Genomic DNA, 16,568 nt, shown 5'->3' with positions numbered 1-16,568 from the left:
ATATATATATATATATACAATATATATATATATATATATATATATATAAAATAATTTAGTTTAATGAAATATTTAATATTTTAATTTTTGGGACGTTTTAAAGAAATTTATTACATACTGAACTTGCTTCCATTCATCTCATCGGTCGTTCTCGGACACTTGCGTTTCGCAGTACTGGACACTGACAATCGTTGTCCATTCTTTATTACGATCGGTATTTTTATAGTGTCGCATGTCGTCAGCAATGACGTAGGAAGAAAAATATCGCAGCCCTGCGCACGTGTCAAGCATACACACGCGTGGATAAGCGCATGATCTGTTCTTACAAAGACTGCCATCCATGGCGATACTTCCTGCAAAGCTCGTATACTTTGTCGATGATGATAGTGACGTCGACGTCGACGAAAAGATCTGGCTGCCCATTCATGTCGGTGCGTATTTTGACACGCATTTCGACTAAATGAGTTTTACCGGCCATTATGTCACAATCTGCGGGCTATACTTTCAGTCCCTTTCTATACTGCGCTTTTGTTTCCCTCCAAATTCCTTTCCCAAACTCAGCCTCATTAATCTAAATCGACGTAGACGACGAAATTAAGCTGCTGCGGTTCTTTCTTTTGTAAACCCTCTGTGAAGTACCATTAAAAGGCCCATCCTCCGTCAAATAATATGTTAAAGCTTTTCTCAGACCTGTCAAAAAAGTCACAAATGTCGTACTTACTGCTTTTGTCTAGAATTTCTCATTTCTTGAATATTTGGAAATAAAAATAATCTCGCTCGAAGGAGTTTCATTTGGCGATACTCTATATACCTTTGTAGTTTTTCCAGCATATTCGCAATACATTCGGAACTCTTCTTTATAACGATTTAAATGATTTAAATGTAGTTTTAGATACTTTCTTAAACTCGACATTTAAAGGTAATACTTTTAAATATTTGAGTCAACAACAGTGACAAACTTCTCTGTAAAGTTACATTATTATCTTCATTCTTTTTTTATTTTCTTTTCTTCTTTCTTTAGTTTAAGAGAGATATCATCCCGACTGCTAAGCAATCAAAATAATTGTATTTTACTTTGTATTAATTGTATTTTATTCTGTGCTTTTAAGTAAAATTCCTTTTTTCTTATTTATGTTAAATTTATTTTATTTTATTTATGTATAAATTTTATTGATTTGTAATAATACGATTAGAAACCAGATTACTGATTTAAATACAAAGTGTATTCAGATCAGTACAAAGCCACATGTGCATGAATTATGAGTTTATTTATCCATATGTGATAGAAAAAGAGGAAACACTTTAACTTAATTTACACATAAATTTAGAAAAATATTATCTTTGAAGTAACGACTATATATTTTATCTCATTTAATTTATAATTTTTACATTTATTTCTCGTTGAGAAACTCTTCGTTAATCCGCTTTTGCTAGTTTCGGAAATGAAATGGTGGTGTACCGAGATTGATTCTATTCATGGCATTTGCGAAGCGTGTTTCCTATGAAGCCTTTTCCCAAATTAATGTTGATTTTCAGGAATTTATTAACATGGGATAATCCTGTTTATAGAATTCATAAATTCATGCACCTCGTGCGCTCTGATTGCTCTCAACATATGCTTGTTTCTCGTTTGTTAACAATTTGACCGTTGTAACAGTTTAATTCGTATGATAAAAGCACATAATGCCCACCGAATAAACTGTTATGAATTATAAAGCTTTATCGGAACTAACGAGAAAATACGTTAAGAAATTGCGGAACTATCGTTCAAAATGACGGCAGTTACACTCGTTACGGAGCACACTTGAGATATATACGACTTAAGTTATGCAAATGCTGAACGATGTAGTGGTAAATGTGAATGTTAGGTAGTTAAAATATAACATAGGAGGCTAAAAGATGCTGTATAAATTTATATGTAGACAAAGTATGACAATAAATGAAATAGCACATGCAGCATTTTATAAGCAAACCACATTTATTATTTATTGTTGTATGTTGATGTAACTGATATCCCTTCTAAGCATAACAAAAAATAAATAAAAAGAAAAATTAATTCATCACTATACTGTTTTCAGTTGGCTGGATTAATAATTTCTTAATGGTCTTTGACTAGATTTAAAAATTCTTTTTACGAAATCTCTCTCTCTCTCTCTCTCTCTCTTTTTTTTTTATATATATATATATATATATAGTTTTTTATATTAGACTTCAATGATGGTATCTAAATTACTTATCTTCTATCTATTAGAGCAAATACATAATTAGTGTGTAATAATTAGAAGATATTCTCTACAGTTCTAGTGCAGTTGCTTCTTCTTCCTTAGGAGATTCATTAACACAAGTTCTCTTGATACACGGGAATTTCAACGCACGTGCCCATTTAGTTTTCCCTAAGTTCCCCTTCGGTTTTACGTATGCCTCATTAATTACTGCCACCGTCTTTCAACACTCAGCTAAATGGCCATTGCACGATTCGGCGAAGTTGCTTATTGCTGCTCCGTTTCGCCATTGCTCATTCAAGAAGTTCAAGACAAGTCTCGAACCATATTACTTCCGTTCGAGGGATCGCTAAAAGGGATTCACGTTTATCCTTTAGCAGTATTATCGATTTTTTCAATACATTAATATCCCTGATATGGCGCGTTGCCTTTTGAAGCGAAAATTGGCCGATAACGCATTGCCAACTTTTTTTTTCATATTCTACGCGATGGCGTTTTTTGATTACGAATTTGCGCTCATTACCATCAAAGCGGCTAATTAAATGGCGTTTTTTTGTTAATTTTTCTGTTCTCCAAGCAAATGTTCGATAAATCATTCATTGGACTTGGCCACTGGGAATGCAACGATAAATTACTTTTTACCGCATAATTAATTGCAGTCCTAATAATTCGGCATGTTTACACAGCACACGTAGTCAAATGTGTGGCATGCGTTCTACGTTGAGCGTTACAAAGGTGATTAATCAACGCCACACGAATTCCCGTAGTGTATAAACTAGAAATTAACGTCCGATCGATATATGCGTAATACGTTTGACTAATCTGATTAACGATTGAATTAATTTCATTTTTGTGATCCACGAGAGGTGGGTTTGAAAATAATTAACCCATAGATAAGAGAGAGAGAGTAGGCGTAAGTAATTACGTATGTTTGAATAATGCGGCTATCGTTCTAATTGAAATAGATGCATTAGAGATTATTTCAATTTCTATATCGAAAAGATATAAGGGAGATTGAAAGTTATTGGTACAAGAAATAAATTGACATTCCGTTTATGTATTTATGACGAAAAAAGCAATGCTGAAAAGTTACCGCAAAGTATCTCTTTTATAATATATACTTTTCCCTAGGATTCATTTAAATCAAACAAGTATTGCAACGAAAAAAAAGAGAAAAATCTGATTCAAAAAGAGACAAGTAAATTTTTGAATAATCTCATATTAATGTTCTTCAGCTTGAGAGAGTAAAGATCATGACACACGTAAAAATGTAGACTGTAAAAAGTAAGCAGTAAGAAAATCAACATGTTGGATTTGTTACTGCTTACGTTATGGCCTTACGGTCTCTACTGTGATTAATCAATTCACTTACTGCTTACGTTTCACTGCTTCAGTTTTTTTGTATACTATGGCCCTAAATCTACGTGACATATTTATAGTTAAAAGAAAAGTTTCTTACCACGCGACATGTATTTTGAATAAGAACGGTAACTTATTATCATAAAATAATTGAAATCGGACATTAATATATGTAGAGGGAATACGTTAACTTATATATTTAGTTACAACACTTAACTCTGACGAAATGTATATTTAATACTCCTATATTTAATTTCATTTAATGTTTCCTATTTAATATTTCTATATTAGTAATCTATATTTAATATTTTTATATTAGTAATAGAATATAACTAAAACAATTTATATTTGTTTTTCTGTTAAAACATTTTGCTATTTAATTATTATAAAGTAACTTTAAAGATGCAATTTTTACCAAGAAGTACATATCTGCGATCTGTTTCTTATTTTTATTACGATTTTATTAATTTAATGTGGAATTTATGTGTAAACAACTTACATCGTGATATTTGTTCCACTATGGGAGTTAGCTACAATGTAGCATGTTCGTATTTCGCTTACTACAAGAAAACTATACAGAACCGTTCCCAACATGAAAATAGAGAGAATGGTTCTCTACCATTTTAGTACATTTTAATCATAATAAGCCGTTGAAAAAGTTTAATGTCGAAATTGTGAGAAAATTCTCCGTGTATTCCAAAGAGTCTCATCTACGATTTTTCCAAGTCATAGAATTTAGTCGGCTGTTGACAATATCTTCTCTTCAGTCTTTATTCATATTTGATATATTGAGGAACAAAATAGATTTAATTTGAGGGAAAGACGTCTCAAACAGAAATCAGACTTTTGATACGAATTCGTATCAAATTCTAACAAATCTACATTTATTAAAAATATAGTATATTGCTTGAAAACTCAGTGCACTTCATTTCAAGAGACATTTCAATTGTATACGAAGTAACCGTTTCAATATCAAATTAATCATTACACGTCGTGAAACATTAATTCTATCCAAACAGAATATACCGTATTGTATATATTATGCTTATAATGTTTCCTTGTCAATCTGAACGACCCCGAGTTTCAGGCGAATCAAGTTGCACTATAGATACGTGATTATCGACCAACAGAATTTGCAACATGATGAAGCGATGAATTTCGCGAGGAAGTTCAGACCTTCTAAGATACCTTGGTACTCCGCTTGAACTTGGAATATTAATATAACTAAAGAGAAGACGAAGCAAGGGAGGGGAAGTCGGAATGCAATCGCGAAATATTTGAATCAGGCGATAGACCGTGTTTCGCGCGGCAGTAAACGTTTCATGGCGCATAGTATATTTGTCGCGAACTCACGATACTTCAACCCTTGTCTTGAATGGGCGCACGTGCGCCGAATTCAGCCGCGGGGCCGACGACCATTATTCTCCCGGTGGACGCAGTCCTGTTGCATCTCGTATTCTGCGGCGTCGGCACACACCGCGCTGGAGCCCAAACTTGATCCCGCAGTGGCACGTGCTCGAATACAATCTGGCCCAGATCCTGGCCGGGAACGGAATGCATTCGCGCCGTGTTTGTCGAAGGATTAAAGTAGTTTGCTCGCGCTGTCGTTCGGTCGCGGATAGACTGGAATTGAACGGGAAAGTGGACCAAAGCTCGGTCCCTGACGGATTCGGAGCTCTCCATCAATGCTCGTGCAAGTTGGAAACTAGCGAACTTTATAATCGTCGACGTGCATTAATTCGTCCACCCCAGTGTATTAGGACTGAAGATCACTAGCAAGACATTAACATTTATAAGGCATTTAAGAACAAATTATAGATTTATTTATTTATTGAATCACTTTCGACAAGTAAAATATTTTACTCGAAAAATGATGTAATGCTGCAACCTTTCATTTTTATTTATGAATTACTCTTTGACAATTTTAATTATACATAAGTCCTTTATATATTTAATTACATCTTCGTTATTTAGCGTAGTAAGTTTTTAAATTTAACAAGAAAATATATAATAATTTTTTAAAGAATTCATATCTGAAAAGAGAATGATATAATTCTATATATAGTTAAAATAGATTTGTGTTTTAATCCGATTAAATTTAATATATAGAATGTTATCAATTATTGATTGCGATATGTTGCCTAATATGTTTGTTGAAACCGATGAGAGAAAAACTGCATGCAGCTTTTATCAGTATTAAAATCTGCGTAAATAATTGCTTTTTGACGCGAATTGCTGAATATTTGAGAACAAAAAAGCAGCAACTAGGAAAACGTTCCCAGAATTGTTTATTCTGCTCGTATAACAAAAATAATTAAATTGCCTTCTATCATATACCTTTTGCGACAAAACAGGACTGTTGTCGACGAAGTGAGAATCTTTTCTCTCGTATCTGTTCGTAAATACGTTTTGACAAGGGTCGTGATTATTTGCGGCTCACCCTCCGGAATAACGTACGAAGCTTGACTGACATTCGATTTTTCTTTATCGCAGAAAGCCTTTGCGGGCGCCACGAGAAACGCTTACTGAATCACCTGCTGGCAAATTACAACACCTTGGAGCGACCGGTCGCGAATGAGAGCGAACCACTGGAGGTGAGGTTTGGTATCACTCTGCAGCAAATCATCGACGTGGTAAGTTATCATAATCAATTCTTTTGTCGCATATTTTAAGCGGCCCTTAGACACTCATATTATTTGTACAATATTATTGATGCCCTCTTTAATAGAATCCTAAATTGAAGAACGAACTTTGACGGCATTGTGTTGTACTGATCTATACACATAGACTTTATACACATACGTACGAAATATCGACAGATTGCTATATATTACATCAATGTTGTAACATAATTTTCACGCAATCTTTTCTCTTATACTCAAGCTTTTAGGTTTATTTCTGTATGAAAAAATATAGTATTATTTTTTGGTGTGATCCCTAAACCGAGTAAAGCTTTGTACGTTTGAAGTATAAAACTTTTATACAAAGTATATATTGTTACAAATTGATATCAGAAGTCGATTGCAAGACTAATTTTCCATTTTTTTTCATATAAAATCATATACCATCCGGACTGTGTTATTATCTATATTTTAATTCTGGAGGATTTTTTCACATCTGTTAAAGTAATATTATACATACGAAAAAATGATATAAAAATTATTGCGTTCGATCGATGAAACAGATGACTTTAGGATTCCCTTACAACAATTCGAAACAATCTAGAGCTCAATATAGCCTCCAGACGATTAATAATATTGTACAATAATATTGACTAGGAGTCGCTTTAGACATATTACACACAAAACACACACATATCGTAGGCTCAGAACACATTTACTTACGATATCATTATTGAAATCGTTACATCAATTATTTCAGTACATCATGATTAAAGTCAAAATACACATTCGACAGTGATTAGTTGAATGTGTATATTGCTAACATTGATAGCTCATAACAGCATATAAAATGTTGGAACATACTTATAGATATATAGATACAAGTACTTAAATTGAGATCTTTCTATACCTATCTATTTAGATAGTACTATAGGTACGATATGTAATTTCTGCTAGAGTATCTAAGTACTTAGATACTTATTTGGAAATATCTAGATAATTAGATATCTTTAGCGATTAAACTTCATTTACTTTTGGAAGTATAATATCTAGGTATTTAAGTACTTTGGTGGAAATTGCATACCGTACCTAGTACTACCTAAGTACAGAGATCTCAATTTAGGTAACTGTACCTGTGTATCTAGGTATGCTTCAACTCTGCATATAAAGTTGGTTATTTTAGTCATAGTTGCCTATCTTGAGCATAGTGAAGATTAGCACGAATTCGCAGATGTATTTCAAATCTTAAGGGTGAATGTCCACTATGAAGTAACTATTCTGCAGCCTCCGTGTGAACTCTCGAGATAAGAAGCGCCAAGATTAGCCGCGCAAGTTTTTGCACGTCAAAATATCGGGCTTATCTAAATGAGAGTATAGTTAACGAATGTGAGGTAAGATTGCATTACGTTCTCCATCTTCGCACTCCCCTCATCGTGGTTATTTACTTCCATCAGCATTATATACAACATATACTATCTATATACGCGCTATATAGTGCAACGAACGTTACGGTTCTTAAGAAAACGCATTCGTGATAAAACACGGTGGCAAACGAAAAAGAATTCAGCGTGCAGCCGTTAATTTTATATTAAAGGAAATTTTTGTTCTACGAAATTTTACGTAAGAAGTTCACTGAATTTTTTCCACGAATTATTTCGTGAATTCCGAAAAAAAAAAACAAATGAAATTGTAATTCAATTTTGCACGAAAATTAGAAATTATTACGCGCACATTCTCATTCCGGATATATTGTATTATAGATGAGAAACAATTCGAGTTGAAATGTTTCGATTTGGATGAGAAGCACGTCGAGGCGGATGTCAATTCTTGGCAAGAAAAGTAGAATACATATATTTTCTGTGTGTACGGCAAAATATTAATAAATCCTATCTAAATAACTTTCCGTTCGTAGCAATCATACATATTAAATTTTCATCGATTGCGGCTTCGTATATATCTTTTTCGTATCTTGGTATTTTCTGATGCATGCATATTATATCGGTAAAGCTTGAAATTGCAAGCGTATTGAATGATCCCCGTAGACCAGTTGAAGAATAAGTCGATAGCGTTCTAGTTGTGAGCATTATCGTGATTCGTATATAAATAACATACTGATTGATTAATATTTGATGAATATAACGAATGCTCAGCATCCAAACGTGCATTAAGAATTTACGATGCGGGAATTTTTTCCCCGATCTCCGATTACAATTATAAATGGACTGGGAGAAAGTACGTCGAGATACTTGCAATCCACTTTGGTTTCACTAACCTAACGGGAGTAATATATAGCCGGGATTAAAGAAACCGATTGGAGGTGTTTCCTCTCAAAACATCCTTATGGTCAGAGTTAACGGCCGAGGGAATATATCCGTCACGCTGAGCCTCTCTACATCACAGGTTTCTGATATACTTTTCACTTGCAACGAAGACCTTAAGATTTTACAATGTTTTATGTACACCCTTCTTAAATGTTTCGCCTTCATTTTGAATAATAAAGTTTATTTAGATATTTTTCTTACTATTTGTCTCAAGTCTTAATATGAATATAAATGTAAGGTTGACGCGACTTAATTATAAAAAGTACAATACATATTGTTTACAGCAAACGCGAGCCGCGCGCATGCCGCGCATGTCGCCGAGGCATTTCTCTTATTTATTCACAAAGGATATGATTATCCGGATAACACGAGCCTTTATCTTTCTTATTCGGTTTCGTGCCATCATTATTATTATTCTCATTGTTACAGTTATTGTTATATTCCGCCATAGCCTTTCCTTTAGAAGTTCATACAATCTGATATATTTTCTGTAAAAACAAAAGACCGCTATGTGTTCTGGACATTAAGAGCACAGACATTTCCAGAGCAAACTCTCTTTCTTCTCTCTAGTAGCAAAACATATTCCATTACAACCCCTGCTCGCCATCCTTACGTCGTCGTTTCGTTAAGTCGCATCACTCAACTCACTGTGCTTTTTGCCGTTGCCCTTTTCAAAGTATCGTTGCCTTTGGAAACGACGGCTGTATCTGTAGTTTTCTTATTTGGCGTGAGTTGCAACAAGAAATCCGGCAACGTTAATAAATTAATTCATAAATCTTACAGTGCAAAATTTCTCTACTATTTTCGAATAAAAGCCTTGAATTATTTTCTTTATATAGTTCATGCAATAATTAACATTACAATTTATTTAATATTTTACAATTAAAATATACATGATATTATTATTATTATTATTTTACAAATTTCACTGTTTATTTTTTAAATTATATTCTACCTAATACAAAATTTAGAAATATGTAAAATGTACTTTAAATATTTATTTCGTTATCACTCATTATCGATAAATAATTAAGTTAAAATAAATGTTAAATAAAAATATTAACGCAACTCTTAAAAATTATATAAAAAATATAAAAATAACAGAAATTTTGGTATTATTAAATAGCAATTACGTTATGTTTCAAAATTTGTGGAATTTAATCAGTTTGTGATGCAAATAAAGCCAGCGTTGAATTAATCGTATTAAGAATATTAATATTAATTGTATTAAGAATATTAATATCTCTATGTTTAATTAACATTGTAATATTCACACAGGTACGTAAATAAAAATAAATCAAACAATATTGTATATTACACAATTATTATGGGATAAGCGTCACGTTATTTATGATCGTGAAACATAGACAATACAGCTACGAGGCGAATTCCTTTGACGACTAATCAAGAGAATTGAAATCCATTGATATTTCATCTAACCTTAGATCATAGATATGGATTAGCAATTACTATAGTTTCTATTATAAAGAGAAACATACCTTTCAGCTGTTTCTTTTTTTTTTAAATATACTGGAAATATATAATATGTTGCGCATGTCAGTTAAGCATATGGTACACTAAAATTATATCAAAATTAAAAATAATATACATAGTGATCATTAAAATTATGTTGAAAATAAACTATGATATTATTTCCTTCTTTTGATCGTTTTTCTGATTAAGTATTTAAGACTCGATTTTACTCGAGTTATTGTATAAACCAGTTTACAAGTATCAACATACTGATTGACAACATGAACGCATTAACTATCGAAGGGAAAGTATTCCTCACTGGAGTGCTTCTACAGTATAGGATGCAAAAACTATACAGAAGCGTATCATAGATTCCGTAATAAATATGGATCAAGCAAAAGAACAAACACAAGAGGCACCTTGCGAAGTTTCAAATTTTATGAAATTTTGTATACACATATATATTACGTAAATAGATGAATTTAGAAAATATAGTTAATGTGAAAAAATGGGATAAAATTATTTTTTACAGGTAACGTATTTAATTGCTTTTTTTTTTGTTATATTTCCAAAATCATTCAAGATATTAAAATATGTTTTGTATAAAAATTTTATAATAAAGTAATCACTATTCACCTTTACAATAATAATATTTCTAATTTTTTTTTATTTTATAAAATTTTGATTGTCTTTCTTTCGGTATTTAATGTGTATATGTTGATACTCATAAACTGGCTTGTACAACAATTCAAATAAAATTGACAACAAGTATTCAATAAAATTAAGACGAGTCTTAAATCTTGATACTAATCAGAAAAACGGTTATCTAAACGGAAGAAGAAAAATGTAACAGTTTATCTCTTTTGTTTTACTTACAACATACTCTTAATGATTACTCTGTATTGTGACAAAAATAGACGGAGACTTCCTTATACAAGATATGGAGCTTTTCATACCAAAAGTTTCTGTGAATGTTGAATTTCACATCTAGAATACGGGGTATTTAAAAAAAATACGTTAATTCTTGACAAATTTTAAAAAATTTTGAATAATTTAACAAAAAATATTATCTGACTAGGGTATATATGTAGAACATACGTCGCACATACAACAAAAGAGATAAAATATTTGTGTTATTTTGAAATTATTCCCTTCCCCTCGTTTAGATGAGGTATTCCTAAAAAAAATCAAAAGTCTCCATCCCTGCTAATAAAGCATGAAATAAATTTTTTTTAAAACGTAAAATGCAGGTAATTAAAAAAAGTATGTAAAATAAAATTTCATAAAATTGTAGGAAGAAATAACCTTGGCAAAACATGTCCAATGTATAATATATGTCAAGCATGCGCGAAACATATTTCCGCACTCTTCTGAAGAAAGAAACAGACACAGTTTTTATTTGTATTGCTAGTCTATGTGAAGTTTATGATGAGCTGCATTTATACGAATTCTTATGACGGTTAATCAATTACATTTATAAATAGATATGCACTGCAAATCTGCACTGATAGATTTCAAAGGGGCAGTGGTATATAACCCTTGAATTAAATAACATTTTGTTATTTTTAACTTTCATGTGTATTAAAATGTAAATCAATTTATTTCAATGAACTGTTTCAAAGTAAATAATGTTTTATCGTAAATAAGTATTAACATATGCTCTTAAATAATAAACTAAATTTGAATCAAATTCAATATATTTTTTAAATTAAATTATTTAACTCTATTTTTTTAGATAATTATTTAATTAACTTTTAGATAACTTATTTAATTAACTTCACTTGTTTTATTTAAATTAACAATATATTGAGTAGGAACATTGGCGACCTATAGCAATGATTAAAAATAATTCAATTGGATATAATTTGACATTATAAATTTAACAGTGCGCGTCTCTGTAGGAAAATACGCTATAAAGTAAGAAGGTTTATAAAAAGAGGATTTATGCTTGTCTTTTTAGCATCTCATTGGTAATTTTGTCTTTTGCTAGAATTAAATTAACGATGAAATGCTAGCAAGACAGACAAAATAGATGCTTTTATGTAGATTATCTCTTTATAGCGAACGCAAATTTTTTTATGTGGGAACACTTAGTTCATTATGTTAATGTAACTAACAAAAAGAGTCGATATTAAATCTTTATTTTAAAAATATCGCTGAATTATACTATATATACTTGTATGTGTCCCTATGTATGTGTATTTAATATAAATCCGCTATCTTGATTAACGCAAAAGAATTCAGAAAAGTTCTCAATAAAGAACAGGCTACTATAATAAAAATTTTGTCTTTGATTTTTTTAATTTGTATGCAAATGGTCTACCCAAAAGTCTGTACATTAATTTTAATTGAAAATGAATTTGACATAATTTAATCTTAGTTGAATTTATCCTTTATTAAAATGCACTTTACGTAATTTAATAAATATTAAAGTACCAGCCAAAAAAGTTCTTCGTTAATATATTAAATTTAAAGTTTAATTTGATGTCGGAATTGGAAAGCGAAATTTTTCGTAAAAGCGGAGACCCTTTAATTGGTCACATAAGTAGAAAAGTTTATAATGGCAGAAACCTAATTCCGTATGTTGGGTAAATCAGAGAATGAAACGATGGCGAAATAAGATCAACAGAACTTTCGGCATTCGCGGAAGTCGTAAGATAAAACTAATCACGTTTTTGCGTAGCTGAAGAGCATGAAACGACACTATTATTTACGCGAAAAATATTAACTCTTGAAACTGTTTTATTATTGCGTTATATAAATACGAATGCAATGTTTATGATAATTATTGTAAATGTCATATCGCGCAGGTTTTATCACGTCTTCGACAATACATTGAAATATAATATCGCAAACAATGGTTGCACTTTTCTTAATTTCGTTTCCAAGTTCTTCAGCGTACTATAAACTTTTTATGTTTAACGGTAGGTCATAAACATTTGGTCGCGCTTAGTCGCGCTTTTTCTGCTCTTTCTCTCTTCTCATCTTATCTTGGTCGATATGGCGTTGAGTCGCACTACTTTGGTTTGATTCACTTCTGCTGCAATCGAGCGAGACACATCTTCTAATCTCACGAAAGGAGATATTTTCATTGTATTTTCAGCTTTCTTATTGTTTTTCTATTTATTGCCATCAAAATATAATAAATTATTTATCATGGAATCCATAAATTATGCACCTTATAAATAAAAATAGTGAAAAATAATATCGAAGCATAGTCCAAATTTAATATTGTTTTCGTGCTTCCTTCTTTAAAATGCGAGAAAATGCAAAATAACAGAATATATAGCGACTGTAAATTATTAGTGACAGGTTCAAGGTTTTGCTTATGTAATGCACATATGCAATTTGTGCATTATACGGTCAAAATACACGCGTCGTCGAACTTTTTGCATCGCACGACACATTCGATCGATTAATCATAGTGTATATTGCAGGAACTCCTGTTCCGAAACGGTTTCGCATTTCTACTTGACGAATGTTTATGTACTTTGTCAGCGCCTGATGACGTTAATTATCTTGATTAATCACTCTTTTAATGTAATCTTTAATTAAGATTTCTTGCTTCTCTCTGTGAATAAATTGTGTAACGGTACGCAGGCAGATATTTATTTAAACGGCTTGAACGGCTTCTTTTATACGGTCTTCCCATACAGTAAAATTGATAAAAATTCAATCCGTAATATATTTCATTCATAGGGAAACGAAAGAAATGCAGTATTCATTGTTAGCTACCATTGTTAGCCGCGAAATAAAACTCTTGGACTTTCATCGATCAGAAATCGCACATTTTGTGCATCTCCGCAAATTCTGTCGAATAATGTCGACGTCACGGAGAATCCGTATGCCAATTTCGCATCATTTTAGACGGCAAAGCGAGCTGCGAAATTCGCACTTTTTATTCATTCCGCTTGCCGGATTTCGTTTTTTGAGCTGAGCTCAGCGCGTGTGATAGATTGTTATATCATGTCGACAGTTGTAACGCAAAATATGTTACATATAAAACACCCAACTGAGTAAAACACTGTCTGTTATGAAAAAAATGAAGAATTTATAGATGTTCCGGAAAAATTATTTTTATCTGAAAATATATATATCTCTATTTTATTATAATCAAGGAAATTGATTTTTACTTATTTATTATAACATCTGTTTAAAACCAAGAAATGTTTTTTGCAATAACTTTGTTAATATCAACTATCATCATTTCATGATTCACGATATAACATTAATTTGTAACATCACTTGTAATTTCATTTGCTTTTACTCAAGTCGACACTACGAGTGATGAACATTGCCGTAAGTTTTTAGTCTTTGTCGCAAGGTGTAATTATGTTGCGCCAATGAGTCAGTCGTGACAAAACGCGTCCGTGTTACTCATACATAAAGAACGTTGACGTAGCGGAAGCGGAAGCGCGCCGCGAAAAGACGTGACTGCAAGAGAAATGTGCGAGTCGTACGACTGGTATCTTTGTCACACAAAATCCTCGCCATTAAGTTTCATACTGCGCAACAAGAAAACAGAAAAAAAATTTGACAAAAACCTGGAATCATTTTCTTTCGAGTTTATTTATTGCGCTTTTACTAAAAGTTTATCTCGTACAAGTTCTTTAATCTCTTTCACGAATCACAACAATATAAACAAATCGAAAGTTACTAGTCACAAATTAAAATTTTTTTTAGATTACAATTTTACATTTAGTGCGATACAAGCTTAATACACAATTTAATGATACAAGCTTGATTGAATATTATTTCGAATCGCTTAACGAGAAAATTCCAATTTTAATTTGCACCTTTTCGTATAATTTTCAATTCTTAACTTTTCAATTTAGTTAATTTTTTAAATTAAATTTTGTAATATTTTCTACAATTATTCGAGTATGTATATTGTAATATAAGCGATGAACAATACTTATATTGTATAAATTATTAGTATAATTAAATATATTAGCCAAATATAGCAGCAGATTTTGATTAAATTAACAAACAATATGAAGAACACATCTGTACAACTTATAATCGCATCTTATTATTTTTCGACGTCATACGTTTTTTGCGAGAGAAGATTTTCAAATATTTATTGCTCACTCATGCTCACTCTTTTCGATCTTCTCAAAAGCTACTCACTAATTTATTCTCGTTTTACCTCGTACAGTAACGCGAAACGCAACCGGAGAATTCAATTAATACGAGTGTCTATAGGAATATGGAATTTGTCTGACGGCAACGATGCCGAAAACACTATTTTGTTTTGTAAATTACTTCGAAACTCTCGATAACACAGTATGAGAGGACGATTCTTTTCAACCGACTCAGTTAAAAGCACTAGAGAGAAAATTTACAGCCGGCAATTCACCGTTATTGGTTATCTTTTTCTGAGCAGGAATTCTTACAATTGGATCGCATTTTCCTGTCGTTACTTTTTCCTTTGTCCACGATCCTTCAGATTTTCTTAGTGCCGCATATTTTATATGCAATCTGACCGGATAAAGCAATTGTAAGATTTCTCTGCTGCAAAGAAACCTCCAGCTTGTACATTATAATCAAATATTTTCTGTTTGAAAATCTCTATTATAACAGCAATTTTATATAAGTTATAGCTTTTAATTTTAATTTATGTCTTTGCTTAATGATGAATAACTTTTAATTTAATTATACAACTATTCCTAATTATGTTTCATATCTATATTAAATTGCAACAATTCTGATCTGATTTGCTATATTAAAATTTTACGTAAAATTTTAAACACAATATATGAATATTCAAATAATATGATTTTGTTAGTGCTTTTAAAGTTTTTTACGTGAGCATAGTACATGTTATCGAGCGCGCACTAGTGAAGTTAAATCACACGTCCAACTCATTTTGTGAATAAATATTTGCTATATGCATGTACTGTTTGCTCGCATCGAGTGAAACGTATGACTGAGTTTGCGCGTCAACGTGAATGAGATAGATAGGGTAAACTCGGATAAGATGGCCATAGTTTTTTTAAATAAAAAAAACATACTTTGACTTTCGCAATAAGTTCTTTAGAAGTTTTAAGACAATTTTAATTAAATTTGAAAGATTTTTATTAATTCAGATTGATTGTGTTTTGAAAGTTTGAAACGAATCGGCGCGCAGTCATATTTCTGAGATAAATTGATTTAAAGTACATATACGGGGTGTAATTAATGTAAAGGCGTAATAAACTTCGGGGCCAAGCTCCTTCCATACTAAACGTAAAAAAGAATTTATATGAACATATGTTCGCAAACTCACTGTTACTGAAATATGGCTCACAATGTTTATTAATGGAAAAAATAAAAAAGTAATATTTATTGTTATTTAATAATTATTTTATATATTGTATATTTAATAAGTGAAGCTTTTTGTATTTCATTGATGTGTTTATATAATAGTCTTGTTTTTAGTTCTATTATTTTTTTGTTGTTTTTTAATATATTTGATGTATACATATAACTTCACTAAAGCTCAAAACAATAAATACTATCGAAATTAAAAAAAACAATTAATAGAAATTTAATATTATCAAAATAATGTATGCGTGTTGATTTTATCTAAA

At 31.3% G+C, this 16,568-nt stretch overlaps 1 protein-coding gene across 2 annotated transcripts in view; it reads left to right on the top strand.

The window, feature by feature from the left end:
* LOC108746404 (neuronal acetylcholine receptor subunit alpha-7) overlaps nucleotides 1-16,568 on the top strand; it is a 255,845-nt gene that overhangs the window by 69,237 nt on the left and 170,040 nt on the right. For both annotated transcript variants that reach the window (XM_018483143.1, XM_018483144.1), the window contains exon 3: nucleotides 6,075-6,214. In XM_018483143.1, the coding sequence (XP_018338645.1) occupies nucleotides 6,075-6,214 (140 nt within the window). The remainder of the gene's footprint in view (nucleotides 1-6,074; nucleotides 6,215-16,568) is intronic.

The sequence above is a fragment of the Trachymyrmex septentrionalis genome, unplaced genomic scaffold (assembly GCF_001594115.1).
Source record: "Trachymyrmex septentrionalis isolate Tsep2-gDNA-1 unplaced genomic scaffold, Tsep1.0 scaffold17, whole genome shotgun sequence".
In the NCBI taxonomy this organism is placed as follows: Eukaryota; Metazoa; Arthropoda; class Insecta; order Hymenoptera; family Formicidae; genus Trachymyrmex; species Trachymyrmex septentrionalis.
The sequence above is the reverse complement of the archived record's forward strand: the minus strand, read 5'-3'. Positions and strand labels throughout refer to the sequence as shown.